Genomic DNA, 26,857 nt, shown 5'->3' on the forward strand with positions numbered 1-26,857 from the left:
CCTGGTAGATCTTAGGTGATGACCAAAGTTGCTGCTAGCACTGGTGATGCACATCAAAGTCTAGCTTTGGCCGTGACAGTTTTGAGCTCTCCTGGTGGCAAACAGCCACGCTCCAGCAACACTCATACAGACCTGTAGCCCTGCTTACACCTCACACCTTACCCTAACCGTGGCCAATAGAAGAGTCCAGGAGCTGGGGTGCTTCTCTCCCACACAATCCACAAAATGCAGCTCAGACCACCCTACACCCTTCCTACAGTAGGTTGAGTGGTCAGCATGCTGAAGGGGTTGCAGATAGTGACTGCTTCCAAGTGCAACTGTTCCTTCTTATTGACAGTTTCTGCGGTAAGTCAGTGATGCCATCTGCTGCTGCTGGGTGGCATATGGAAGTGTTCCGAGCCCCTGTGCTGGTTACGGAGACTTCTCAGACACAGTGATGGTTCCCCAATGGTTTGAGTGGCCCCCTGTTGGCGTACAGGCATGGCAGATATGGGTGACAGCCCCAACAGTGTCACAAGAGTCACAGACACGGGAAACAGACACAGTGAGATCCGCAACACTGGGGGATAGGTTGCAACTTCAATGCAGCAAGATATGGATTGCTTACTTCCGCAAGAAAGCAAATGTCTCTTGCAACACCAGTCCCAACTGGACCAGGCACCTCACTCTGCTCAACAGGATCCACTTGCCAGGATCAATCCAGGCTCTCTCCTACACCACACAAAGCACACTGGTCTTGGTAGGCAGGCAGAAGCCTGGTGCTCCAGGCACAGGGTAAGTGTTCTTTGGTGATAGGCACTCACTCAGATGGGAGACCGAAATACCTTGGTCCACCAGGCATGTTTTCAGCAGCAAGAAGTCTTGGTGATCATCTTCTCTTCTCATGAGACAGTGCTGTTCAACAAAGCATGAGGCTCATGCTCCCACCTTTATAATCCAAATCCTAAAATAAGTGATTTGGAGACTAGCATCTAACGTTTGTGTTGAGGGGTGGGGGGGCTGTTAGTTCCATTCAAGTGCTCTATCCCCTGCAGTGACCCTGGTCAAAGTGATATTCAGCCACAGCAGGAATAGCTGCAATTCTGAATGATGCCAAACACATGCCAAGGGAGCAATTGGGGGGGGGGGGGGTGGAGGGGGAAGAGTCATGACTGACTGTCAGTAACCAATGAAATATGGCCCATAAAGGTTCAAAGTAAGCAAGCCTTCCTCGCTATCAACATTCTCTGTGCCAACCTTCTTAGTCCCACTGTCACGTAGGTTCTCATTATCCTAATGAGACTACTGGATTCGGGAAGCAGAATCATTTGTATTGTGGGGGATTGAGTCTAATCCCACACCAGGTGACACCTGTCGGCCTAATCCGGGTTTTGTTCTTGCTAACTCGCAGTGCCTCATCTCCACCCAAGAGTAGGGATGATTGGGCAACCGAGTGCATGACACAAATGGCTCCTCAGGGAAATCGTGGTCACTAGGATCTCATCCGTTTCTCTCAGTTACATTAGTCTCACACATGCAAGCACAATCAGAGGCAGAATATAGTTTAATAAGTTTTTATTGAAGCAACTGCATTTTAGATAAAGCATGTATTGCAATAACTAGGACGATGAAGCATGACAGGATTAAAATTGTGACAAGGAGAGTAAAACAAAAACAACGCTACCATATCACTACGGTTTTTAAGAATAGTTCCTAACTAGACTATGTTAGAGCACAGCATGTTTTAAGCTCTACTTCCCCCAGGAAGGCATCATCCCTCATACCTGAGTGAGAGGCCTGAAGTCTACATAAGTAGCTGCAGCAAATCAATCAGAATCCAGCATACAGTCGTGGTCATCTGGCTGGAATCTCCCTCCAACGTACATGGGTCAAAGTAGTGTTTTTATAATAAAACAGCTGATGTTCCAAGAAAGGATCCCCACATAAGAGTGTGTATGTTTCTGTGAACATTAGAGGCAAAGCATACCACTTTTGCCGGCAACCTATCTTAATGCAGCCTTGAGAAAAGCACAGAGTGACATTTTTTTTGTTTAAGACCACCATCACCAATACCACCGTTTCATAGACAAGTCTAGGTCCCACTAACCAGTAACTCTTCCACAATTCGAAGAGCTCTTTGATGCGTAGAAAGGATTCTCTGCTCCTCTCCCTTCAATGTGTGCGTCCCACCCCAGCCCCCAGGAATGTCAGCAATAGGGGTGCAGTCCTTACCTCTCCAATCCCTGGGCTGTCAAGAAAACAAAAAAAAGAGCTTAGATGCAAGCAAGCCAGTATTCACACGCTGACCTGCATGCAATTCATGCATGCAGGAAGGACAAGAAAGAGTTAAGTACACAGTCAGGGAACTTTACACTACTGGGTCACTAGGCCCCGTGCTGTGACACAGGCAGGAAGTATTGGGAAATCCAATAGATCTTGGCAATGGCCAAGCTCTGAGGTTTCGCCATTGTCAATGCAAACATTTTTTAGCCATATGTTTGTGAGGTTGCAGAGTGAAGTGGCAAAGAGTAGAGTGGCATTGCATAGAGTGGTGTGGTGTTGAGTGGAGTGGTGTTGCATACAGTGGAGTTAAGTGGAGCGGCATAGAGAGGCATGGAGTTGCTTTGGATGGTGTTGCGTGGAGTGTGGTCGCATAGAGCAGAGTAGCATTGAGTGAAGTGTGGCTGCGTAGAGTGGAGTGTCAGAGTGGCGCGGAATAAAGATAAGTCGCATGGAGTGGCGCTGAATAAAGTGGAGTGCCATTGTGTAGAGCGGAGTAGCGTTGCGTAGAGTGGAGTAGCCTAGAGTGGAGTGCAGTTGCAAGGAATGGAGTTGCGTGGAGTTGTATTGCATGGAGTGGTGTAGAGTGGCATTGTGTAGAGTGGAGTTGAATGGAGTGGCGTTGCATAGAGTGGAGTGGCATTGCTTGAAGTGGAGTAGATTGGAGTTGCATATTTCAGTGGCATTGTGTAGAGTGGAGTAGCATTGCATAGTGGTGTGGTGTTGCATGGAGTAGCGCTGCATGGAGTGTTAAGGTGTGGAGTGGCATGTGGAGCGGCATTGCATGGTGTAGCGTGTAGCTCAGTTGCATAGACTTCAGTTGCATAAAGTAGAGTGGCGTTGGGTAAAGTGGAGTGGTGTTGAGTGGAGTGCAGTTGCATGGCATTACGCGGAATGGCTTTGATTGGATTGGCATGAAGTGGGTTTGCTTGGAGTGGCATTGTGTGGCGCAGTGTGGAGTGGCGTTGCGTGGAGTGCACTTGCATGGCATTGGGTGGAATGGCTTTGCTTGGATTGGCATGGAGTGGGTTTGTTTGGAGTGGCATTGTGTGGAGTGGCGTTGCATAGAGTGGAGTGCAGTTGCATGGCATTGGGTGGAATGGCTTTGCTTGGATTGGCATGGAGTGGGTTTGTTTGGAGTGGCATTGTGTGGCGTGGCGTTGCAAAGAGTGGAGTGCAGTCGTGTGGAGTGGTGTTGCGTGGGAGTGGCATTGCTTATACTGGAGTGGCATTGCATCAAATGGATTGGTGTGACATGGAGTGGACTGGCATTGTGTAGAGTAGAGTGGTGCTGCATGAACTGAAGTGACGTTGCCTAGAGTGGATTGTCGTTGACTGAAGTGGCATAAAGTGGAATGCAGTTGTGTAAAGTGCAGTTGAGTGGAGTAGCATTGCGTACAGTGGAGTGTCGTAGAGTGGTGGTGCACACAGTGAAGTGGTGCTGTGTGGAAAGGTGTTGCATGAAGTGTCCTCATTAGCACATATTGTTCCATGCCCAGTGCTAGTTGTCGTTAGCTCATATTGCCCCATGCCATATATTTGTTGTCCCTGGCTGGGATGGTTCCTGCAGTTCATTAAAATGTTGCTGTGTGCTGGAAAAAAACTCTGTCTTTAAATGCACAGCAAATGTGACTTTAGAGAAAGTGACAAACACTGAAGTACCTTAGCAACAAGAGCTGGAGGGTAGGTTTCGGTAACTGCTGGGGTTTTGGGTGGGAGTGTAAACCGCTGTGATTAGCGCAGAGCCAATAGCCATATTTTGTGAACACATTAGGAAATAAACAACAGTGAGGGCTGAGACCAGCGTCTGGGGAGTGCCAAGCTCTTTCAAAAGACTGAAGATGGCTGAGGACATATGTGTGTTATACTCCTCTCAGAATGCAATGTTATCAGGCAGAAAGTGGTAGCGGCAAACCCTGTGAGCAAGATCAAATAAGTCACTTTGTATCCCATTACAAAAATATTGTGAAGCTCGTGTGTTGCAGGCATTTCAAAGTCCCAGATGGCACAGCACCAGGTGGAGAACTCCAATCAGGTACAGTTTCAGAGGAGACTGCAAGAGACCTCAAGTGGTGGTTGATAGTGATTGGATCAGTAGAGCTCAAAGTTGTGACAGAAGTATCACTTTTGGATTGGGGAAGCAATCTGGGAGAGGTGAAGATCAGGGTCATCTGGTCTTCAGAGGGTTGGCTCCACATCAAACTGCCAGAGTTGCATGCCATTCATTTGGCATTGCAAGTCTTCCTGCTCACTATCTAAGGGACGCCAGTACAAGTGCTCAATGAAAACACCACTGCCATGTGGTACTGCAACAAGCAGGATGGAGTAGAGTCATGGCGTCTCTGTCAATAGGTGTTACGCTCTGGAAGTGGCTGCATTACCATGGGATTTTTCCGGTGGTGCACTATCTGGTGGGATCTTTAAACACCAGGGCGAATGAACTCTGTTGCCAACGAAGCGCAGATCACAAATGGCAGGTACAACCAGAGGTGGTACAGGAAATCTAAGAATGAGGAGTACCCTGGCTCTCTCTTCACCTCTGCCAATAACGTGCAATGTCAGCAACTTTGTGTGGGGGATTTTCCAAGATGGTTCTCTCTCTGAGTTGCAGTCTCCAGTATGCCTTCCTGCCACTACCTCTTCTGCCCTATGTTCTGAAGAAGGTCAGGAAAGACCAGTTCAAATTCATCCTGCTGACACCAGCTTGGGCAAGGAGAGTCTGGTACCCAGAACTCCTGGGCATGAGCATATGTCCTTTGATCAGGTTGCCGCTTTGGGAGGATCTTCTGTTGCAGCAGGGCAGGATCCTGCACCAGGGCCTGTGCATTCTTCAGCTCCATATTTGAAGATTGAGCGGTGACAGGTAACTGTTTGATCTTCCTCAAGAAGTCGTAGATGTGATCCTACCAGCAAGGCGTCCCTCCATGAAATCAGTATATGCCTGCTGCTGGGACAGATTTCTGGTTTTGTGCAGTTCTAGGCAGATCCACCTTCTGCAAGCCAAACTATCCAAATTATTGCGGTTTGCCTTCTCCCTAGCCAAGCAAGGGCTTGCTTTGGGCACAGTTGAGGGTCACCTACCAGCTCCTTCGGCTTTTATCCGGTTGCCAGACCAGCCACTCATTTAAATCACCTTTTTGGCATATTTTTGTTAACTGTTTGCAGCATTTGTTCACACCCAAACCTTTCATAATGCGCCCAGAAGGATTTGAATTTAATTCCTGATGTGTACTCCTTTTGAACCACTATTAAGCTATCAGCTGTGGTGCCTCACTCTCAAGATGGTTTTCCTCACTGCTATAACATCAGCACTGCACCTGAGAGAGCTACTACAGGTATGTAACTTTTTCTATAGTTGAATGACACTGAGCGTGGGGCCCACACGTTTGGGTATGTGTGTGATACTATGGGCTTTTCACATGGTGGGGGGACCCACAAACATGATGGGTGGAAAAGTTAAATGAATCTTTGCAACTGGTAATTACTCTGGCCTCATTTTAGTCCATTGTTTTTTTGTTTACTATATCAGTCTGGACAGAAGCCAGCCATATGCAAAGCAGAGTTGTTCCAGTCCTAAAGTCCAATCAAATTGCCAGTTCATCTCCAGAAAGGAACACAAGCAACTCCAGACTGGTTTTTGACTCTTGGAATTAGTTACCAACCTTCTTTTCTGACTTCTCTACAAAAACATCATTGATTACCAGTAGATACACTGATGACCTTCAAGACATTGTTTAGCACATCACACAGTCCATCACATAGGCTCAGTTTGTTCAGAGCTAGGTAAATCCTTATACCGCCAATCGTTCGTTAACATCCTCTTCTCTTGCTAAAAATCCCTAAGCCTCAATGCTCTTGGCTCGTTGGTCGCTGCTATGACAGAAAACTCCCCAGCATGGTGATGGGCTTGCAACTCTACCTTGACTGGAATCCCCCACCCCCCCAACCTCTGAAGATGGACTGCGACCACCCTCTGACCTTCGTGAACACAAGAGGGGCACTAATATAGCCAAATGGGGAACACTATGAACTAAAAATATTCCTGCCCCACAATGAAACTCAGGTAACATGCAGACCTCAGGCAAGCGACGGGTGGGGGGGCTGGAGGTGAAAATAAGCAATCTGAAGGTCCAGCGCTGCCATCCAGTGACCTGAGTCAAGGAGGGCATCTTAAATTTGTACTTTTAGACAAAAGAAATGAGAAGGCGAAAGTCTAAAATAGGAAGGCCTCCATCCTTTTTTAGCACCAGAAAGCTGGAAAATAGTCAGTGCCAGTTTCTGATTCTTGAACCCTCACTATGGCCCTTCAGCCAGAAGGGCCTGAACTTCAGGCTGCAACATGGACAGATGTTCCTTCATCACCTATCCAGATGATGGGGGAAGGTGCAGTGGAGGGGAAAGAAATAGAAGGGTGTAGCGCCGACAATTTACAGGACCCACTTGTCCAAACTAATTGGTTCCACTCTGAGAGAAAATGCTAGCTCCTGACTCCAACAGGGTGACTGTGAGAAAGGATGCAATGAAGCAGTTTTGCAGCCACAGCAACAAGTAGGGCAAAGGACTTGGCCAAACGCTATCCTTGATGTGCACATTATCTAATGGATGAGCAGGCTCAGCCACTAACTGGCTCGGAAACCTGCTGGACTGAGTGTGTAGGCTGTTGATGGTATTGGTAGCCCCCACCAAAGCCACAGAGGGAACAAAACTGTTGGGGAAGCTGTCTCACTATGGTAGACAGGCCCAGGAAGTGTGCCATGGTCCTGATATCTTTAGATAACTCAAGGGCGGAGTCTGCTTTTTCACCAAAGAGGCGAAAACTGCCAAACACATGGCCATCAGTGAGGACTCGATGGCTCCGGAGAAACTGTTAGACAGCATCCATGCATGTTGTCTAAGTGCTTCACTGGTGCCCATTACCCAGCCTAGGCAATCAGTAGTATCCAGCTTACAGCATATCGTAAACCTTGCTGCATCATGGTCGTCCTCAAAGGCCTGACTAAAAGAGGCCCAAAGATCCTCTGATACTGCAGGCAAAACCTAGACTACTCAATCCTGAAGTGGATGGGAGTACTGGCCTAGAGGACAGCTGACAGAAGAGCAATGGCAGCAAGCGATTTGTTGATTTACTGGAGGCCCGAGCATGGTTTCATCCATGCCCCTATTAAAGTATGCCTTAGGGTCTCAATAAATGACTGTAGAGGCTATGTTTGTTTGACGTGGTTGAAGGACATCAGTGAGGACATTGGTCTTTACCTCCTTGGTTGGAATCTGGAGTCCAAGTACCTCAGCCATCCTCTCATAACCAGTGAAGGAAGCACTGCCTACTGTCTACAATAGCGGGGCCCTAGAGGAGAGGCCAATGCAGAATCTGGAGAAGCATCCAGGCCACTAGCATCTTGTAACTCCTCCATACCATCTGTCATTTGAGTACTGCGGTATTAACCTTATCCCCTTCTTCACATTAGTCATTGTCTGAGTCTTACCTCAAAACATTGCAGAGAGTTTGAGGTAGGGGCAAAGTTTCAAAGTCTAATGGGTTGCCAGAAGATTGTAGCCTGGTGGGATCCAGACATGGCCTGTGTAGTCTGGCTCAGAATCTGAGAGCACGACTGGTTGTGCCTCTCCCTCAAGCACTGATAGTTGTGGGTCTACAGCAGGTTGCAATGCTGTAACGTAGACAGTACAGAAGAAGGTACAGAACCCACAGAGTCTCCAGCTGGTGCAGAGGGCGAACTACTGGTGGAATTCCAGGGGGGGGGTCCCTCAACATCAATTCTGTATGGAAGACTAATGACTTGCATTCAGATGAATGAAAGGAGGGGACACCTATAAAATTATTGGAAAGGAGTTCAAAGTCCTTTTTAAATGGTGAAAATCTTTTTAATGCAGCCTGTGCATTACAAACCCAGTGGTGAAAATAATAAGGGTGAATCCTGAATATTGCTTACCAAACATCTTCGCCAAATCAATACTTTACATTTAAGGGGCTCAGTCTGAATATCAATGAGGGTATAGGCACAGATACACTTCTGTGCGCTGCTGAATACAAATAAGTGTGGCATGATGTCACTAGTGTCATCATCCTTTCCTTTTGTGCTGTATTACATCTACTAACCTGAAGGATGAAGGCATGGGAGCCCAAAGAAAATTGCAGGAGAAATTACTGCACTGAGCGACACTGGACAAAAAAGGTGTGACACCATGCAACTCGGACTATCGGACCAAACCCCTCAACAGCATGTGATCTTTCAGGAGACTTGATTGCTATCGATGTGCTGGTAATGAAGGACAAGTTACTTACCTTCAGTAATGCCTTATCTACTGGAGACTATAGTTAGCTGCAGATTCCTTAACTTTGAATTGTCCCCAGGCATCAGACTGGATCAGGAAGATTTTTGTGAGCAGTAGCACTACGCGCTGTTAAGTGGCGTTGCTAGGCACCCTCCACCCTGGAAATGATGTTGCATGTCCTTTATACGCACCACCCTGTCAGTTTCTATTCACAACTTTCCATATCAGAAGAGCAGAGCCATAAAGAACACTGACTACAGGTGCATCAAACCTAAGGCACTGAAAGGGGAGTCACTGCCCCTAGAAATCAGTTTGCAAAACGGGGAGGATGGCTGGGTCAATAAGGAATCTCCAGCTAGATACAAGTCTCTACCAGATAAGGTATTGCCAAAGGTAAGCAGCTTGTCCATTTGAGAGAGACTTCTAGCTGCAGATTCCTTACCTATGAATAGATACCCAAGCAATATGACCCCCAGAGGTGACTCCGAGAACCAATTCAAACTAGGAAGTCCTGCAGGACCGAACAGGCAAACTGCCATATCATACAGAGCTGTCTGTCCACGCAGTAGTGTTTGGCAAACATGTGCAGGGATGCCCACGTTGCCGCCTGACTGATGCCAAGGACTGGAACTTTGCATGCTAACACAGTGGTCGCAGCTTTAGCTTGGGTAGTATGAGGTTGCAAACCCTTAGGGGTTGCTTTTTGGCCAGAGTGCGACCCATCAGGAGATGGTCCGTTTCTACACTGCCTGACCTTTCTTCACACCCACATATCCTCCAAAGTGTTAGTCATTGTCAGGAGGTCCAAGTTCTCGGGATCTGCACGATGCTGAATATGGGTCCCACTTCCAGGCAACACCAAAGTCAGATGCTGTAATAGCGCTGAACTTTCGAGTGGCCCAGCCGGGGGAAGGGTTAATCGGGAAGGAACAGCAAGGAGGGAGATCTGAAAAGGAAAGGGTTAATATGGAATATGCAAAAATTACATTAACTATAAAGATTCACTATCTATCAATGATCTCGCTAATTCCTATGAATGTCTTTCAACAAAGAACAATTTTACCTAAGAAAGTATTTTTAAAATTAAAGTCTTCACCACTCTTAGTACAGAAATCCAGAAAACAGTAAGTTGAATCATTCCACCAAAATACCTTGCTTCATAGTCATTAAATAAAGACACCATAGATTCCTCAATAACTCTCATACTGGAGAAACACAAATATTTGTATTTTTCTTTCAGCAGACAAGTTTTGTCCAAACACAATGTCACAATTGTTTGTCTTTTTATATTAATTGGTACAGACAATGCTATAATACGATGGAATTGAAATGAACGCTTTTAAATCCGTCAAACAACTTAAACACTCTTTCAAAGCAAAACATCTATTAGCATGTAACTTTCTTTCAAAAAGAAAATGCCCCCAGAGAATATAGTTTGCTTTGAATTCACCATGAAATCAAAATCCGAAGGACACACGGTTACTAAGCTACATTCTCGTAGCGTTTCATTAAAGCAAATAAACCTTGAGTTCACGGAAAGGGCAGGTATGCCAAAAAGGAAATTCCTCACTGCCGCGAGCCGGCCGCGAGCTAAATAACAAGACAGGTTTACGAGAAATATAGTCAGCTGCTCACCGCCGCGAGCCGGCCGCTCGTGAAATGAAAGACAGGATTTTTCAGGAAATCCTGTCAGCTGCTTACATGGGACCCGCTCTTCATAGACGCTCAAAATAGGAAGCGTTGGTTGAACGGGTGTGGCAGGTATTTATAGCCTGACCACACCCAGACATAATTAGTATCAAAGGAGGCTGGGATTTAAAGTTCCCCCTGACTTCCTGATTCTTCAATGACGGCGATGCTTGATGTGCCAAAGATGCAAGATGTTCATTTCTCTGTTCTTGAACAATGATACCACCAGTGGCCTAATCTGTTAAGAAAATGACTTTTACCACACAAAATGTGTTGTTTCATGGCAATGGTGGCTGCAACATGAGAACAGTTGCGCCCAAGCGTTACCACGGTCCTGACAGTCATCCACCCGGAACTCTTTGGTACAATCAAGGTAGAACGCCAACGCTCTTTTTGGGTCCAAGTGGTGGAGTCTCTCCTCTTCCTTAGAAGGAAGTGAGGATGGGGGGTGTAAAAAGTAGGTAAGGTGATGGATTGGCCAACATAAGGTGACACCACTTTTAGCTGAAAAGAGCCCTACACCATTTTCACAGTATAGATAGAAATGTAGTGCTGATTACATGGCAAATGCGGGTAGATGTAATCGTCACAAGTTTTCAAAGTAAGAAGCCTGAATGGACAATTGTGGAACAGCTGAAAAGGAATGCACATCAGAAAGGTCAAAAACAAATTCGGGAATAAATGAATGGGGATGGAGGAAAAAGATGCGTATACCTTTGAGGAAACTATGTACAACAGGAGACTTAAAGGCTGATCAGGCAACCATAAAAAAAAGCAGACAAATATCCCTTTAGAGTGCCCAGAGCAGATCAGGGATGTGCAAGGGAACAAATAAACAGGACCTCTGAGAGAGAGGCAGAAAGATGGGGGGGGTTGATGGGGGGGTCAAACAGACGTGTCAGTGCACCATGCCAAAAATGTCATCCAATAACGGGCGTAAACCATATTAGAGGGACACCTGGCTGCCAAGATTACATTACAGATTTCAGGAGGAAAGTCAAAAGCCTTTAACTGATGCTGCTCCACCTCTGAGCAAAGTTGACCGGTTCAGGTGCAGGACCCGCCCCTACGACAGAATATCCTTTGGAAGGTCTGACTGGAGAATCAATGGAAATGGTCCAAAGCTCAAGATATCAAGCGCTCCGTGCCCAGTTCAGAGCCACAAGGATTACTTGGGCCCAGTAGCCCCTGATCTTCTTGAGAACTTTGGGTAGGAGTGGTATGGGTGAAAAGCATACTGGAGGCCTAAACTCCACTCAAGATAAAGTGTCCCAAAGCAATTGTGGCCTTGGAAACTCCAATGTGCAAAACTGCTAATGTTGAACGTTCTCAGCGGAGGCGAAGCGATCTAACTAAGGCTCTCCCCACTGCTGAAAGAGGCCTTGCGCCACCTCCATTTGGATGCATCATCTGTGATCCACTAGGTATTGCCAGCTGAGTTTGTCGACTCTGGCTTTCAGAGAGCCTGCCAGCTGTTCAACCACCAGGGATATGCCCTTCTGTTCCAGCCACATCCAGAGGCACACAGCCTCTTGACCAAGGGTCCACTAACCCATCTCACCCTGCTTGTTGCAGGACCACGCAGCAGCAGTGTTGTCCGTGAACACCTACACCATCTTTCCCTTGATAGAGGGAAGAAACACTTAATGCCAGCTGGAGTGCATGGAGCTCCAATAGGTTGATGTGGAGGCCTGTTGCCACAGGAGACCAGATGCCTCTGATCTCCACCTCTCCCTGATGGCCGCCCCATCCCAGGAGTGACGCTGTAAGATCTGGTTGGGGGAAGGAGGAATCAGCCTCGGGCCCAATCGCAGTTCACTAACCACCACTGCAGATCTTTCAGTTCCCTCCAAGATCTGGACCTTGTTGGATTCTCCTGATGCTGCGCCCACTGGAACTTCAGGTCCCACTGCAGAGCCTGCATATGCCATCTGGCATGTGTCACCAGCAGGATGCAGAAGGCCATAATGCCCAGCAGGTTCAGAGTCACTCAACAAAATCCAGGACAGAGTCTGAAATATCGGAACCATAGCCTGAATGTCCTGGACTCGCCGCTGTGGCGTGTAGGTCTGAAACTGCACTGTGTCCAGAACAGCTCAGATGAAAGGGAGCATCTGAGAGGGAGTCAGGTGTGACTTCTGCACTTTTTTTAGTGAATGCCAGCAAATGCAGGAGATCCACCCTATTCTAGAGGTGGGAGTGGACAGAAGAGGGGTGAGCCCGCCTTCAACAGCCAGTCATCGAGATAGGGGAAGACTGAAAACCCTGATCTCCGTTGACTAGCGGCAACCACTGTCATCACCTTGGTGAACACCTGAGGGGTGCTGGTAAGGCCAAAGGGGAGCATGGTGAACTGAAAGTGATCACGGCCTACAGTGAATCAAAGGTAACGTTTGTGGGCAGGCAGGACTGGGATGTAAAGGTAAGTGTCCTGCAAGTCCAATGATAACATCCAGTCCCCTGGATCCAGGGCAGATAGAACCTGAGCCAATGTGAGCATCTGGAACTTCTCCTTGAGGAAGACATTAAAGGACCAAAGGTCTAGAATAGGGTGAAGATCCTTGTCCTTTTGGAAACCAGAAAGTAGCGGGGATAGCAACCACAGCCTACTCTGGCAATAGAACCCCTGCTATGGCTCCCTTGGTCACGAGAGCCTAACTTTCTCAGAGAGACGGGACAAATGGTTCTCCATCATCTGATCGCAGGATGGTGGCATAGATAGAAGGGTAGTCTGGACGGGGAGGGAGTAGCCCTCATTGGACTAGCTGCAAACCCCACCTGTCTGACAATGGATTGTCAGTGTAGCAAATGATGGGGAATCCTGCTGCATCTGGCCGTAAGTGGTTGGGTGGGAAAGGGGGGAGGGTGGAAGTCAGACTAAGAAGGTTTAGAGGCTGCTGCAGAGTGACCAGACCACAAGGTCGGTGGGTCCCACAAACTCAGCCACGTAGAGGCTGGGCAACATGTGTAGCAGTGGCTAGCAGGGAATGGACACAGTTGACAACCCCTTCTGTAGCCACAAAATGGAGAGTTGAGGGGGAATGTGGGAAGACCGCGAGGCCCAAGGATCTGGCCATAACCTTGAAGCACTCAAACACCGAGTCTGCCTTGTCTCTGAAAAGACAGGTGCCATCAAAGGGCATATCCATCAAAGAAGGCTGGACATCCCCTGAAAAGGCAGATGTCCTCAGCCAGGCGTGGCCCCTCCGGACCACGGTCGAGGAAACTGCTCTGCCTAGCGAGTCACTCATGTCCAGTCTGTAACAGATTTTGTGAACTTTGTTGCCTCTCTCCTATTGGCAACAGCCTGAGAGTACAGCCCAGGCCTCCTCCGGGACCTGTGACAACACTTTCTCAACCGTGTTCCACAGCGTATGGGGAAAAACGGACCAAAAGGCATACGGTGATTACAGACTACAATGCAAGGGTGGTGGAAGAAAACAACTTCTTCCCAAGTGTGTCAAGTCATTTGGGGTCCTTATCAGGGGAACGGAAGGGAACGCGCCCTGCACAGTAGAGACTTGGACCACCAAGCTCTCAGGGATGGGGATGATGGGACAAGAAACTTGGGTCCCCTAGGTGGGGGGCGATGCTGGTGGGCAATCTTCCTGTTTACAGGAGCCCTTGTGTTGGGTTTGGATTAGGTACCCAAAGGGACATCAGCGAGGGCCTCGTTGAAAGGGAGCAGGGGTTCTGAGGTGGAGGCTCCTGGTTGCAGCATCTCTGTCAAGAGATTAGTCTTGACTGCCACAGAGGGCAGATGAAGGTCCAGGACCTAAGTCACCCTCCTCACCACCACCCCACAGCTTAAGAAGCTCCCTTCTCCTCAGCCACAGTAGGGTGAAAAAGCATGCTAGTCTCTGGATCCAATCTGCTGCCTTCACCAAAGACTTCATGCCAGTCCAATTCTTCTTCAGGCTGTTATTCTAAAGGGTCCAGCGACCCTTCCCATTCACCAAAGCCTATCCCATAGAAAAAGGGCTCAGGATCCAGTTGAGGAGGAAAAGCTCCTGTTGGCACTGGAATCGTGTGATACCCATCCGGCTCCGTGACGCAGTCAGCAATTACAATGGGGATAGTGCTGCCCATGGGTGGCTAGGATTAAAATGGCAAAGATGTCAGTGATGGCCAGTTACAAAGGTGTTTACTCCACTTATTATTTTCCCACTTGCAACAAAGCACTGTTACAGCCTGATGCTTCTTTTGACCAGAGCCTGGCACCCCTCCCTGGGATCACTTGAGGCCCCCCTGAGGGGACCCACCCCCCAGGTTGAAGACCCCTGCTACAAAGGATGAATGTTTCAGGAGAAATACCATACGGCAAACCTCCCCCAGAGTCCTACATGAACAGCTTTGGTCGAGGGATGCCTAGCTGCTAAAACGATATCAGTTATTTTAGGAGAAAAGTCAAAAGCAATCAACCGTCACTACTCCATCTCGAAGTATGGAAGTGTGAGTTGTGCAGGCTCAGATGCAGGGCCCTGTCCTACTGTTGCAACAGAAGGTCCTCCCGAAAAGACAGCTTGATCGGAGGACAGACGTTCATTAGCAGATGTTCTGCATACCACACAATTCTCGCCCAGTTTGGAGCCACTAGAGTGGATTGGGCTTGGTCTTTCTGGACCTTCAGAACTCTAGGCAGGAGGGGTAGAAGCTACAAGCCATACAGGAATTCTGAGCTTTAATCCAAGGGAAAATCATCTATAAGTGCGAGCTGCCTTGGGAACTCAAGCGTGCAAAAGTTTGGACAACCCACATGCTCTGCTGCAGCAAAAAGATTGCATGAGGTCTCTCCTCATTGGTTGAAGATGCCCTGTCCCACCCTCCAGTTTTCTGGCACAAGATCAACAACCCCACTCAGCTTTCTTAGTTGTAGTACCGCATGGTGGTTGTGCTGTAGGTGAGATCTTGCCATTCTTCTGCCCCGACAGAAGGAAAAGAGAGAAAAAAAAAAAAAAAAAGATTTCAGTGCCAAGTGAAGCACCCACAACTCAAGAAGGTTTATATGGAGGCAGGCTTTCGCCAAAAACTAGAATCCTCTGATCTAAACCTCTTCCAGATGACCAACCCAGCAATGCATCCATCAAAATCATCAGATCTGGGTGGGGCAGGCAGAGGGGTCTTGTATATCGAGTCTTTTGCAGTCTCTTCCAGAACCTGGATGGAACCTGAAGGGTTCCCTTGGTGCCAACCTCGCACAGTCTTCAGATCCAACTGTAGAGACCACGTGACACCTGCTGTGGTTCACAAGCAGGATACAGGAAGCCAATGGGCCAAGAAGCCTCAGAGCACGCAGGTGAAAGGCTGAAACATAGCCGAAATGTCCTAGACTATTTGAGGCAGAGGGAAGACTCAAAAGAGCATTTTGTCCACAATTGCTCCCTTGAACAGGAGCCATTGTGAAGAACGTAAAGTTTCTTGTCTGTAGGTGTAGTTTTGCAGCATCGAAGAATCTGCCATCTAGTGGTTGGGGAGGGAATTTTCCACTATTTCACAAATGATTTTGTCCGTCTTTTCCTTTGATGTCCTCTTGTGACATCATAATTCCTCAAGATGTTCCCACCTTAGTACGCCATCTTCAGATTCTCCCCCCCCCCCCTCTTATCTTCTTGTTGGAGGTGGGTGCGTCGCCTGTGAATTCAGAAAGTTCTTCAAGCTGTAAAACTACACCTAAAGGTTAAAAAAAAAAACTACATTTTGCAGCATGATTCTTTTGTGGAACCACATGCTGCACATTGATTTTATAGTTTTTGTTTTTATTCCTGTGGGGGCTGGTTTAAAGCTGGGTATTGACTAGTAAATAGATAATTTAGGACCCTTTGTCCAACTTGAGCTTCCTTGTTCATTTGAATATCAATACAAAAATGTTTTGTAAGTGTGTGCACTTAAGACCCTGTTGCTGCCGTGCAAATTTCCTGTAATGGTGTATTTGCCAGAAATGCAACTGTTGCTCCATTTTTCTGTGTGGAGTGTGGCCTTATCCATCTTGCGATCATGTTCTTTGTTATTGGTCTTCCCATGTAGCTATTTGCAAATGATATGAATAGTTGCTTTTTCTGAAAGTTTTGTTTTTTTCAATATAATACATGATGACACATCTTGCGTCCAATGTGTGCAAAGTTCTTTCAGCGTGCATCTTTGGATTTTGAAAGAAACTTGATATTTGAATAGTTTGAATACTGTGAAACCATATTTGGTATGAACTGTGGATCTGTTCTCATGACAAGTCTGTCCGTGTGAATTTGAAAATAGGGTTCCTGTATTGTGAGTGCCTGTAACTCACTTACCCTACGGAGGGAAGTAATAGCTACCAAAAAAAAAAAAAAACGTTTCGAAAGCTAGTATCTGCAAAGTAGCTTTGTGTAAAGGCTTGAAAGGTTTTTTCATGAGTTGAGAAAAAACTATATTTAGATTCCATGTGGGTGCTGGTACTCTTCTTGGTGGTGCTATTCTTTTAGCAACCTCTAAGAACCTTTTTTTCCACTCGTGCTGTGAAAAAACGTCTTCCCATATGACCTCGTGTAGGCCACTATTGCTTCAAGATGAACTTTTAAGGATGCACACTAATGCCTTTCTCGTAAAAAGTGAGTTAAATATTTTAACAGTCTTTTCCTTGCGATTTCCATCCCTAAACCATTCTTTATACACCATACTGGAAATCTCTTCCATTTTGCCATACATTTTGTTAAGGGTTTTCCTGCTTGTCTTAATTCTGTGTTTTCTGTTTAAATTCATGTGTCTGAATTTTAAGTCTTCAGGAGCCATGCCATTAGTTTCAAACATTCTGGTTCTGGGTGTCATACCCTTCCCCTTGACAACAGACCTTGTTTTTTTTTTTTGGTAGCCTCTGAAATCTCCCTCTAGCTAGTTGCAATGCATCTGAGTACCATATGTGCCTTACACACTGCAGTGCAATTATAGGTCATGCGTCTCCTTTTGCATTTATTGATGACCTTGTGCTACAGTGGAATTGGGGGCAAAGCGTATACAAATGTCCCTCACCAGTTTATCAAACGGGCTTTCCCCAGCAAACATGGGTGTATGTCTGGAGGCAAAGTACTAGCATTTCGCATTCTGAGGACTTGCAAACAGATTCACTATTGGCATACCCCACATCTGAAACATCTTTTATTTCACTCTCTGATTGAGCTCTCATTCATGGGAGCATGAGGCCTGCCTGCTCAGTCTGTCGGCCTCGACATTGCCCTTTCTTGGAAGATGTATTGCTTGAATCTCCATGTTTCTTTGCATTGCCCATTTCCAAAGGTGCTGAGGTAGCCTTGGGAGGTGTGAAGATTTGGAGATGTAAAACACTGCTGTTGTATTGTCTGTTTGAATCAATATTGTCTTTCCCCGGAGGTGTCTTTGGAAAGCTTTCAAAGCTAGAAAAACTGTATTTTGTTTCAGAATGTTGTGTTGCACAGCATCCTGATCCCTCCAGAATCCTTGTATTTTCAAGGATTCCATGTGTGCTCCCCATCCTGTATGTGAGGCGTCTGTATTTATCGTACAGATGGAGTTGGTTGCAGGAATGGTCTTCCTTGTGTAATGTTTTCCCTATTCTAGAACACCATTTCCTTCTGTACCATATGTGTGACAACCAATAGATCTTCCCAACCCCCTGTTGCTTGTGACCACTGATTTCAAAGCCACTCCTGGACTGGTCTCCTATGAAGTCTTACATGTGGGATTAAAGGAACGCATGATGCCATATTTCCCAATAGTTTCCTTACTGTTAGAGCTTGCCCTTTCTGGTAAAGGGATGTCTCTCCTTGTGTTATTTTCTTGTTGGGGGGAATGTGTTCCCTTGAATTGAGTTTAACCTTGCTCCAAGAAAATCTTTTACTGTTCTGGTGAGGATTTTTCTATGTTTAATGAGAACGCTATGGGGTACACAGTCTGCATCACTATTTGAATGTCCAGTTTGCATCTTTGGTAGTTTGCTCTTACTAACCAAATCATTAAAGTTACGGATATACATGAGATGTGCCGCCACTGCTACAAGACACTTTGAAAACACTCTTGGTGCTTATTTTATTTCGAATGTTAGCACTGTGAAATGATTTTCCATGTACCACAAATCTGTGTATCTCGTGTTTTGCATTCAATGGAATGTGCAATTAGGCATCTTTCAAGTCCATATTTGCCATGTAACCTCCTTTTGGCAACTGTAGAATTACTTTCTGTAAAGTTGTCATCTTGAATGTTTGCATTTTTATGAACTTGTTGAGGAACCAGAGATCTAGAATTGGACAAAAGGAACCATCTACCTTTGAAATTAGAAATTATGGTGAGTTATTTCCCTTGCTGATTTCTTGTTTTGAGACATGCTCTATTGCTTGTTTAGTGACTTTTCAATTTCCTTGAGAAGTCGATTCGTTGCCTCCTTGGTACAGAACTTTTTCTTTGGTCCTCTTGTTGGCAGGAATTTGCTTAGTTTGATGCAATACCCCAACTGAATTGTTTAGGACCCATTTTTCTGAAGTTATCTTCCTCCACTCCTGGAGAAAGTTTTTCAGTGTTCCACTGACTGGTGTGCTGTGAGTGAAACTTGGCTGCTTGGTGGGTTTTTTTCCACTGATGGTATTTGTAAGTGTGTTGTAATTGCAGTACAGTCACTTATTTGAGGGTGTTGAGCCACCTCTGGCTTACTGACCTCTCCCCCTCTTCCTCAAAAGTAATTTTGTCCTTGTTGCTGGATCTGCCTTAATGAGAACTCCCAGACTGGAAGCTACCTCTGGAGGCTGGTCTTCTTGCAGGGAATAACCCCCATCATATTCCTCCATGAAACCGCAAAGTGTTGATGGATTTTGCTGTCTTTCTTGAGATGAGTGAGACTTTAATTCACAGTTTCTCCCAACAATTGTTGTCCCTTAAACAGACTGGTTATTAGAGAGTGGTGTCATCATATGGCAACTAGACGTGTTTGCCACATCCAGGATAGATTTCAAGCACTTATTTGCTACGTACTTCCCACTTTCTGCCAGATGTGTTGCCCTTTTCTTATACTGCTCTGGGCGATACTTCATCAGTTCTCCCATCTCCTACCAATGCTGAGCAGCGTGCCTATTGAGTAATACATTTGAATTTGTATTACACCAGGTTTTGTGATAAAACCTGCAAACCCATAAGCGCCACCCTTTTACTCTTTTCGGGAGGTTGACCTGAGGTTGAGGGCGTTAGCTCTCTTCTTTGCAGTCAACGTTATTATGGAGTCTGTAGGTATAGTACCCTTAATGTACGCAGGGTCTTCTGAAGAATACTTTTATTCCTTTGCTGCCCTAGGCTTGACTGCTCTGCAATTGGCTGGTTCTTTAAAGACTTCCCTGCCTTGAATGCGCATGCTTGGAAGCATGGGCAGAAACCGATTTGTTCTCGGTCTTGGCAGCAATGTTTCTAAGAGAAAGCATGACTGAAGTTTTTCTTCTTCAAGATGAACATTAAACTCAGCTGCATTTTTAGTCCCTAAATTGTACATCCCAATATCATCTGGGAGCGAGGGTTTTGATGGGTAAGCCTCTACTCCCCCTCCTCGGGTGAGTCCCCTTCCAAGTCTTCCCACTCAGATTCATGGTATGCAATTTCCTCTGAAGCCATATACACTACTTGGTCAACTTTTTACCCACGAAAAAGTTCATCCTCATCCTCTTGAGGCTCTGGTGTGATAGGAGGCTGAATTTTTTCGAGTTCTACCTCTGAAGTGTCTTATTTGTTGAGGTCTTCTGTGGGATCCTGAATCCATTCAGACCGTCATGGAATTCCTTTTTTTTTTGGGAGAATCAGCCATTTCAGCTTCAAATCTTTTTCTTTTTTTCTCTCTAGTTCGACGCCCCACTATTCAGGGTCAGTGGCGAGTCTTGCCTTTTCGACGCCAAACTTTCTTTGGAGGACACCTCAGACAGCAAGCCTCGACATTTTGCTCATGAATCTTGGCCCTTCAATGACTATGCGTCCTTCAGCCTACCTTCCTTTGATGAAGCTTGTTTTTTCAGACTTTTCCCCACTGAAAAAAACCCTTGAGGGCTCAGTGAGACTCCTTTTCATGTGGCGTGCCTGCAGACGGTGAGCTTTTCGACACAGAGGGTCCCTTTTGTGCCCATGAGTCTGCTATCTTAGACTCTGGTGTCTTAGCGGAGGTTGTAGGCTCTCCTACGTCGGATTTTCAGCTTTTCTTTGGTGCTTTTTCATCAACCGATCTCCTGATCACAATCCAAAGTTTCTCCTTCTGCTCCCTCCATGACATTCTCATTGTTGCTCTAAAGTCTCAGATCTCTAAAAAAAAAAAAAAAAAAAAAAAAAAAAAAAAAAAAAAGGCTTGCAAGCTGTGATGGGCCATTCTTTGTCTCGCTCTCAACCTCAATGTCTTCGGCGCAAACATGGAGCAGATGTTGCAATATTCACTGGTGGAATGGAAGACAGAGGTTACAAACCAGATGTTTATCCTTCTGGGCATCTTTAGGATGGCAATTTTTGCAAGACAGGAACTGTGTCATTTCCACTACTCCACACTGAGCGAGCATTCATGGCAATCCATCGAATTAAGGAAATAACTTTGCAATCATTTTGCTTCGCCCTTCAGCTGTTCTATGGTGACAATGTTTTTTACTTTAATTAATTTTTTGTTGAATTCCACGCAAATCCTTCAAAGTTTTTCCCTCATGTCAATGTCTGTGCAAACATCCAGACCCAACGACAGAAAACTAGAATCTGAAGATGGTGACCTAAGGTGGGAACATCTGTAGGAAGTACAACATCACAAGGGGACACCAAATGGAGGTTCAGATCACGCACACTAACAAGCAAAGGTTTTATATTTAAAAAAAAAAAAAAAAAAAAAAAAGAAAAAAAAAGGGACTAAGAAAAAGAAATGGTGAAATGGTGGAAACTTCCGGACCCAACCACTAGATGGCGAAATAATGCACAGCATGTGAATCCAGAAAAGGATTCGTACTGCAAAAGCTGGTATTTTAACAATGCTGGGATGAAGTAGCTGTTAGTGTAGTAACTGGAAACAAGTAAGCAATTAAAGATCAAAGGTTTACAGCTAAGAATATATACTGAACTTGTCTGATTAGTATCCTAGAACACAGATATAGGTAACCGTTCAGGCCACACTTCAACAGTACATAAAAAATGTCCATTTCCGTTTGCTTACATGAATAAATTCTCAATCGCCAAAATAAATAATTTACATCAATTAAAGAACAGATTATAAGGAATGCTACATAGGTAACTACAACACGATCAGAATTCCAGGTGGATTCCAATGTTCTCCTGTGATTCCTGTTGAACAACGTGACACCCTTTGAAGAAGATGTGGACAGAAAAGGTATAAATATATACACCACAGGAGCAATTATTTCATAGCTTCACATCCAAAACAAAAAATGTTTTACTTTTAATTTAAAAAGACTAAGTATCCTTTCTCGTCTAGGAGTAGCCCACACCTGCCATGGTACAAATATTGTAGAACTAAGTGGCAGATAAAACAATCACAAACAGCGTACCCAATCAGCGAGACCTGCCAAATGAGCAAGAGCTACCAGATCTTGTTTCAGGTTATTTTTCATACTTAATAAGTAGTTGTCAAAGTCTGAAGTAAAAACAAACTGCAAGTTGGCTTAACGTCTTAAGTGAAAACTATTTTAGTGAGTTAATCTCAGGAAAAATCAAAACCAAATTTCTCAGACATTTCATAGATTTATATTAAAAATCTATCTGTTTATGGTATCCCCCGATCTACAGCAAAACTTTGCACATTGTACAATAAACAGGTGCGCAAAATACCAATGTTTTGATATGTATTTTATTTCCCTGTAGTTTTCACTTATCAAGAACAAGTAACAGGGAAAGTTGTCTGAACTAGTGCATAAACAAACATTCTGAGAAACACCACTACACGTATCTAATTTACAAGAAACGTATAAAAAAAATTCACTAAAACACTACACTACGAAGGTGTCCAACACTTACAGTCAGACTTTTTCGAACCCGTTACTTGCCTTGAAGCCACAGGAAAACTATCCAAAATTGAAAAGACAATCTTGCCACAACCCCCCACCCCCAGGGATGGCTCGATAGCTAGACATCCAATAATTATTGCAATGATATATAATGCAATATATAACTGGTAAAATAATCTTTGCTTGGTGTGTTAATAGTTTTAAAGCCGGTTAAAATATGCAGTATTTAGATAAAATGTCCTTGGTTGAAAAAAGTTTATATCCGCACAGCTTTCATGTGCAAGATGCATAATTTTTGCTCCCCCTAGTTTGCTTTGTGTGTAATTAATTTTTATAAATTGGTTTTTATAAATAGAAATATACATTCAAAATATATGGAAAAGTGAATTACTACATTAAATTTGCATGTATCGATCCATCCCTTTCCCCTGCACAGTAATAGAAAATACTATTTTGCCTTGAACTTCATATTTGACAGTGAAATGCCACTAAATTATTTACCAAAAAGTCCATCTAGTCAAATTGCGAAACAAAATGAACCAAGTGAAAACTTTACATTTCCTTTAGAAAAAAATTACAAGAATTTCATTTCCTAGCTATGAATCTTTAACTTTTTTTTTTTTTAGACACAAAGTTGGATTTATTTGTACAAGATACAAAATGTAAACATGGCAAAATAAATAGTTAAAACAAGTGATGCAGGATCCCATTTCATGCTCATGATCCCGTTAAAGAATTATTGTTAAATCCATTCAGTTGCAAATTCAAGTGCAAAAGCATGATGATGAATATCTACTATTCAAGTAACAGAAATAATATTGATGATACAAATAAACTATTTTACAAGGTAGTGATTTTCCCAAATTTACAAAATTTACAATATATATATATATATATGTATATCGATTTAATATACGATATATTATTAGTCCATTTAGGTCCATGTTAGCTCCCTGTGATCCACAGAGGGCTGAATTTTTCATTCAGTTGGAATATAAACGCCTATACTGTCAGCACAGCTTAAGTCCAATAGATCTGAGGTTATGTCACTTCCATTGCTACTGTAGTCTCTGCGATTCCATTTAAACCCAATCTTTCTGGTTCATGATTCTCTCTGGAAAGAAAGAAATACATGTTAATTTCAGAAACCTATGTATGTTTCTCAGAACATAGTTAACATTTCAGAATGAATTACAAACTAAGTTTAGACAAACCGCTCACTGAGTCATTAGACCACTTGCCTAGAAAACACATGCTCATGTAATCGTTTTAAAAATAAAGTCAATTAGCGAACAAGAAAATAAACTATTAACTAGATTATGGTCTGAGAATTACAAAAATATAGTGACTAACTTAAAGAAAACCACAAGACATGGTTGCAAATATGAAACACAAGCTAAATAAAAAACACAGAATGAAGATTAAACTATGTAAGGGTGTTAAATGGGTGACAGCTAAATTAGGCCATGCCAAAATCACTAATAAGACAAGAAACAGTCCAGGTTTTCGGATCTTCACTTGGGTCACGGCTTTGGTGAGAATCTTGAAATCAAAAGTCTTGACTACCAAACAGTGTGTTAGTTTCGGTGTTTGAGTCGACTGGGCCTATGTGCAAGAACTGCTGCACATTTTATCATTGTCCTGCAGTAAATAGGCTTTGTAGATGTAAACTAATGTCCATAATAAAAACCAAATTCTCTAGTCTACAAAACCCGATTCTACAAGTCCAGTCCATGGTGCCCACTGCATCACTTATCTTCACTTTGGTAATGCAGTGCCTTGAGAATTCCTTTTATAAGACATTTGACAAGAAGGGAATAAGGCTGAAAGGCATGTCACATCTGCCTAACCACATGGTACTTCTCTACACATTTCAGGAACAGCAGTAGATTTCATAAGATGCTTTCAGGATAATTCAAAATAGCTATAAGACTCAGCAAATACGTTTGGTATTTTCAATCGTATTCGGGTGTTCGAGATCAGCAAGGCCTCTCCTTCTTGGTCCCTTGAGAATTTATTTTGAGTGTCCCATAGTTTGCCACGGAATTCTGCTACAAGATAATACTGATACTATGTGTTGCAGTAATTACCAGGTGCAGCATAACCTCGGTCAGAGTTCTGAATGGTGAATAACCAGGTAACAATGCTCGTTTCCCTCCGTAATGAGATGCAAAACTGCAAAAATGTTATTAAGGTTGTCATGCAAAATCTATCAGGCAAACCACGTTTGGTGCACTAATTAAGGTTTATCTTTGGTGCGGACTACCAAGCTGCACCTAAAAAAGGGGGGGGGGGGGACTCAGAATCTGGTCACAATTAAAAAAAAAAAAAAAGCAAAAACCTGTAAACTACATGTGGTTATGTGAGTGAACAATCACAAAGGTATGATAAGATGGGAGTCAGATTTTTCATGTTGCTAATAGGTGGGAAACACTCACTCAGAGAATACTCAAAGTGCTTTAGCACCAATAAAATTGCCCTATTAAGAGCTATTATAATTTATGATGTTGGCTATGCCAAAGAACTAACCGCATTATGCATAATGAATACTAGAAGAAGCTGTCAAAATCTCTTAGGGTGAACTTCATATTCTGTGATAACCATGTCGGAGAAAAAGCATAAAGGTTTCACTTTGTGGCTTAGTAAGCAATGTATTCCAGCAAACGCCAGGCTTAAATCAGGATGTATGAAAGGAATGGTGAGATTTATATCACCCTTGGGGAAGTTGTGTGAACTGCTTCTGAATCTTTCCACTATGGTGGAAAGCAGATACACACATTTCTGGATACGCTGATTTTTTAACAGAAAACAATGACAAAAATATCAACTTCTTCAATTAAGGATTCAAGCACCGCCCAAGAATAACAGGTGTTCTCCTGAACTCAACAGTAGGCGAGAAGGACTCACACTTGACAGCAGTGCTCTGCACGCCACAGAGCTGGAAAGCCTAGGACCATCCAAGTTGGCATCTATGAAGGCTAACTAAGTTAACTGATTCAGTACAAACATGCAGAAGACTGCAACAGTACTTTGCTTATTAACAGTAATGTTAAACATGAGGTAGAACTAGCACTATTATTCCGATTTTAATGCCCTTGTACATAATTAACAATAATGGTTATCACTTCCCACTTGCCTCTTTCACACAAGGTTTACATCTCTGCCTAGCAACATTGTTTAATTTTGTACATACCCAAGTCAGTCAGTCAAATAAAGATAATGTTGCAATTTCAGTACAAGAATTGAACACCAGCTTCAGGAAAACCCAAACAAGTGACACATACGCACCTTGCTATGCTGCTTATGGCACTGCTAGGAGTCACCTTTGGCACCCTGTCCATACTGGCAGCTACTGTGGCAAGTTTTAAGGCTGTTGGCGAAGGTGCTGAAGTCCTTGCATTGATATGTACATTAACTGGAGTGACAACACTGACATTGTTGAGATGCACTGCATTAGTCAAACAAGAATTGTTCATAGGAAGCATTTGAGGACTGCTTGTGCACAATGTAGGAATTAAGTGGTTTGTGGTGGCATGGCCAACTGTCCTTACAAGTTGCACAGCTGAAATCCCTGGGTTGGATGATAGAGTCATATTGGTGGAGTACAAGGTTTTTGAGGTTCCTATTGAAAGCAGAAAAGCACATGCGACAAGTTAGCTAATGTATACAGACTTCTTGAAAACAAACTCATGTAATTGTAATTCCAATCAGTTGTAAAATCCCAAACTCAACATTTCGTTTATAAATGTATTTGCATATGTAGAGATTGAAAACATAGGAATAAACAGAGAGCGGATTTGGCCCAAGAAACATATAAAGCTTTTTTCAATTTTGTGTCAAAAAAGCACTTAGGTTTGAAATATCACATGCGTAAGAAATAAATGTAATTCGCTCAACGAGTCAAAAAACATTTGTAGGGACAACAGGAAGAAAGATGAGCCTTAGGGACTATTTTTAAAGTTTTCCTGGGTGGAAAAGTGAGCCTACGATATTAGGACATACATCTACAAACAATAATTCATTGATGGTTTCAGTCTGTGTGCATTTTCAACAAATTCTTCATATACTGTCAAGACAATGGAGCACAAAAGACTGGAAGCAACAAAAATAAGTGGCAAGGTAAAACCCAAGTTACGGTCCACATAACATGACTTTACATCCTGTTACAGGTGGAACTATTTACAGGTTTTCATAACACATTTTGGATCTCTTGAATGCCAGTCGTATGGTACACTGTCCTTTAAATACTCTGTGAGAAAACATAAAAAAGTAGGCTACTGAGGGTACAGTTCGTACCAATAATGCTTAGTTAATTTTTACATTGGGGGTAGTAAGGAAAAGATGCACATTATCTAGACTGACAAAAGTATGACCAACTACACATAATGATTATTTAGAAATTCGTATCACTATTCAACTTGAAACTGGAATGCAATTAAAGCTAAGAGAAAAGGATTCAATATTTTGGTCTCCTATTGCTATTGCACTGCTGCCTAAACATCTTTCACTTTTTCAAATACTTTAAATACAATGCATCCTTCTCTATACTGATAAAGAGAATTATATTTAATATAATATTTCAAGAGAAGAAATCTAATGCATTTTGCAGAAGAGGAACCTGGTGACAGACTAGCATCAGGAATACTACGGAAACT

The 26,857-nt window shown here is 43.9% G+C and overlaps 1 protein-coding gene across 1 annotated transcript in view; it reads right to left on the reverse strand.

The window, feature by feature from the left end:
* Positions 1 to 22,023: 22,023 nt before the first annotated feature.
* The window catches only part of EPC2 (enhancer of polycomb homolog 2), a 192,346-nt gene continuing 187,512 nt past the window's right edge, over positions 22,024 to 26,857 (reverse strand). Inside the window, exons 13-14 of the mRNA XM_069225224.1 lie at positions 25,491 to 25,824; positions 22,024 to 23,316 (exon numbers count right to left, since the gene is read on the reverse strand). Of these exons, the coding sequence (XP_069081325.1) occupies positions 23,244 to 23,316; positions 25,491 to 25,824 (407 nt within the window). The 3' untranslated portion in view covers positions 22,024 to 23,243. The remainder of the gene's footprint in view (positions 23,317 to 25,490; positions 25,825 to 26,857) is intronic.

Source organism: Pleurodeles waltl, chromosome 3_1 (genome assembly GCF_031143425.1).
Source record: "Pleurodeles waltl isolate 20211129_DDA chromosome 3_1, aPleWal1.hap1.20221129, whole genome shotgun sequence".
NCBI lineage: Eukaryota > Metazoa > Chordata > Amphibia > Caudata > Salamandridae > Pleurodeles > Pleurodeles waltl.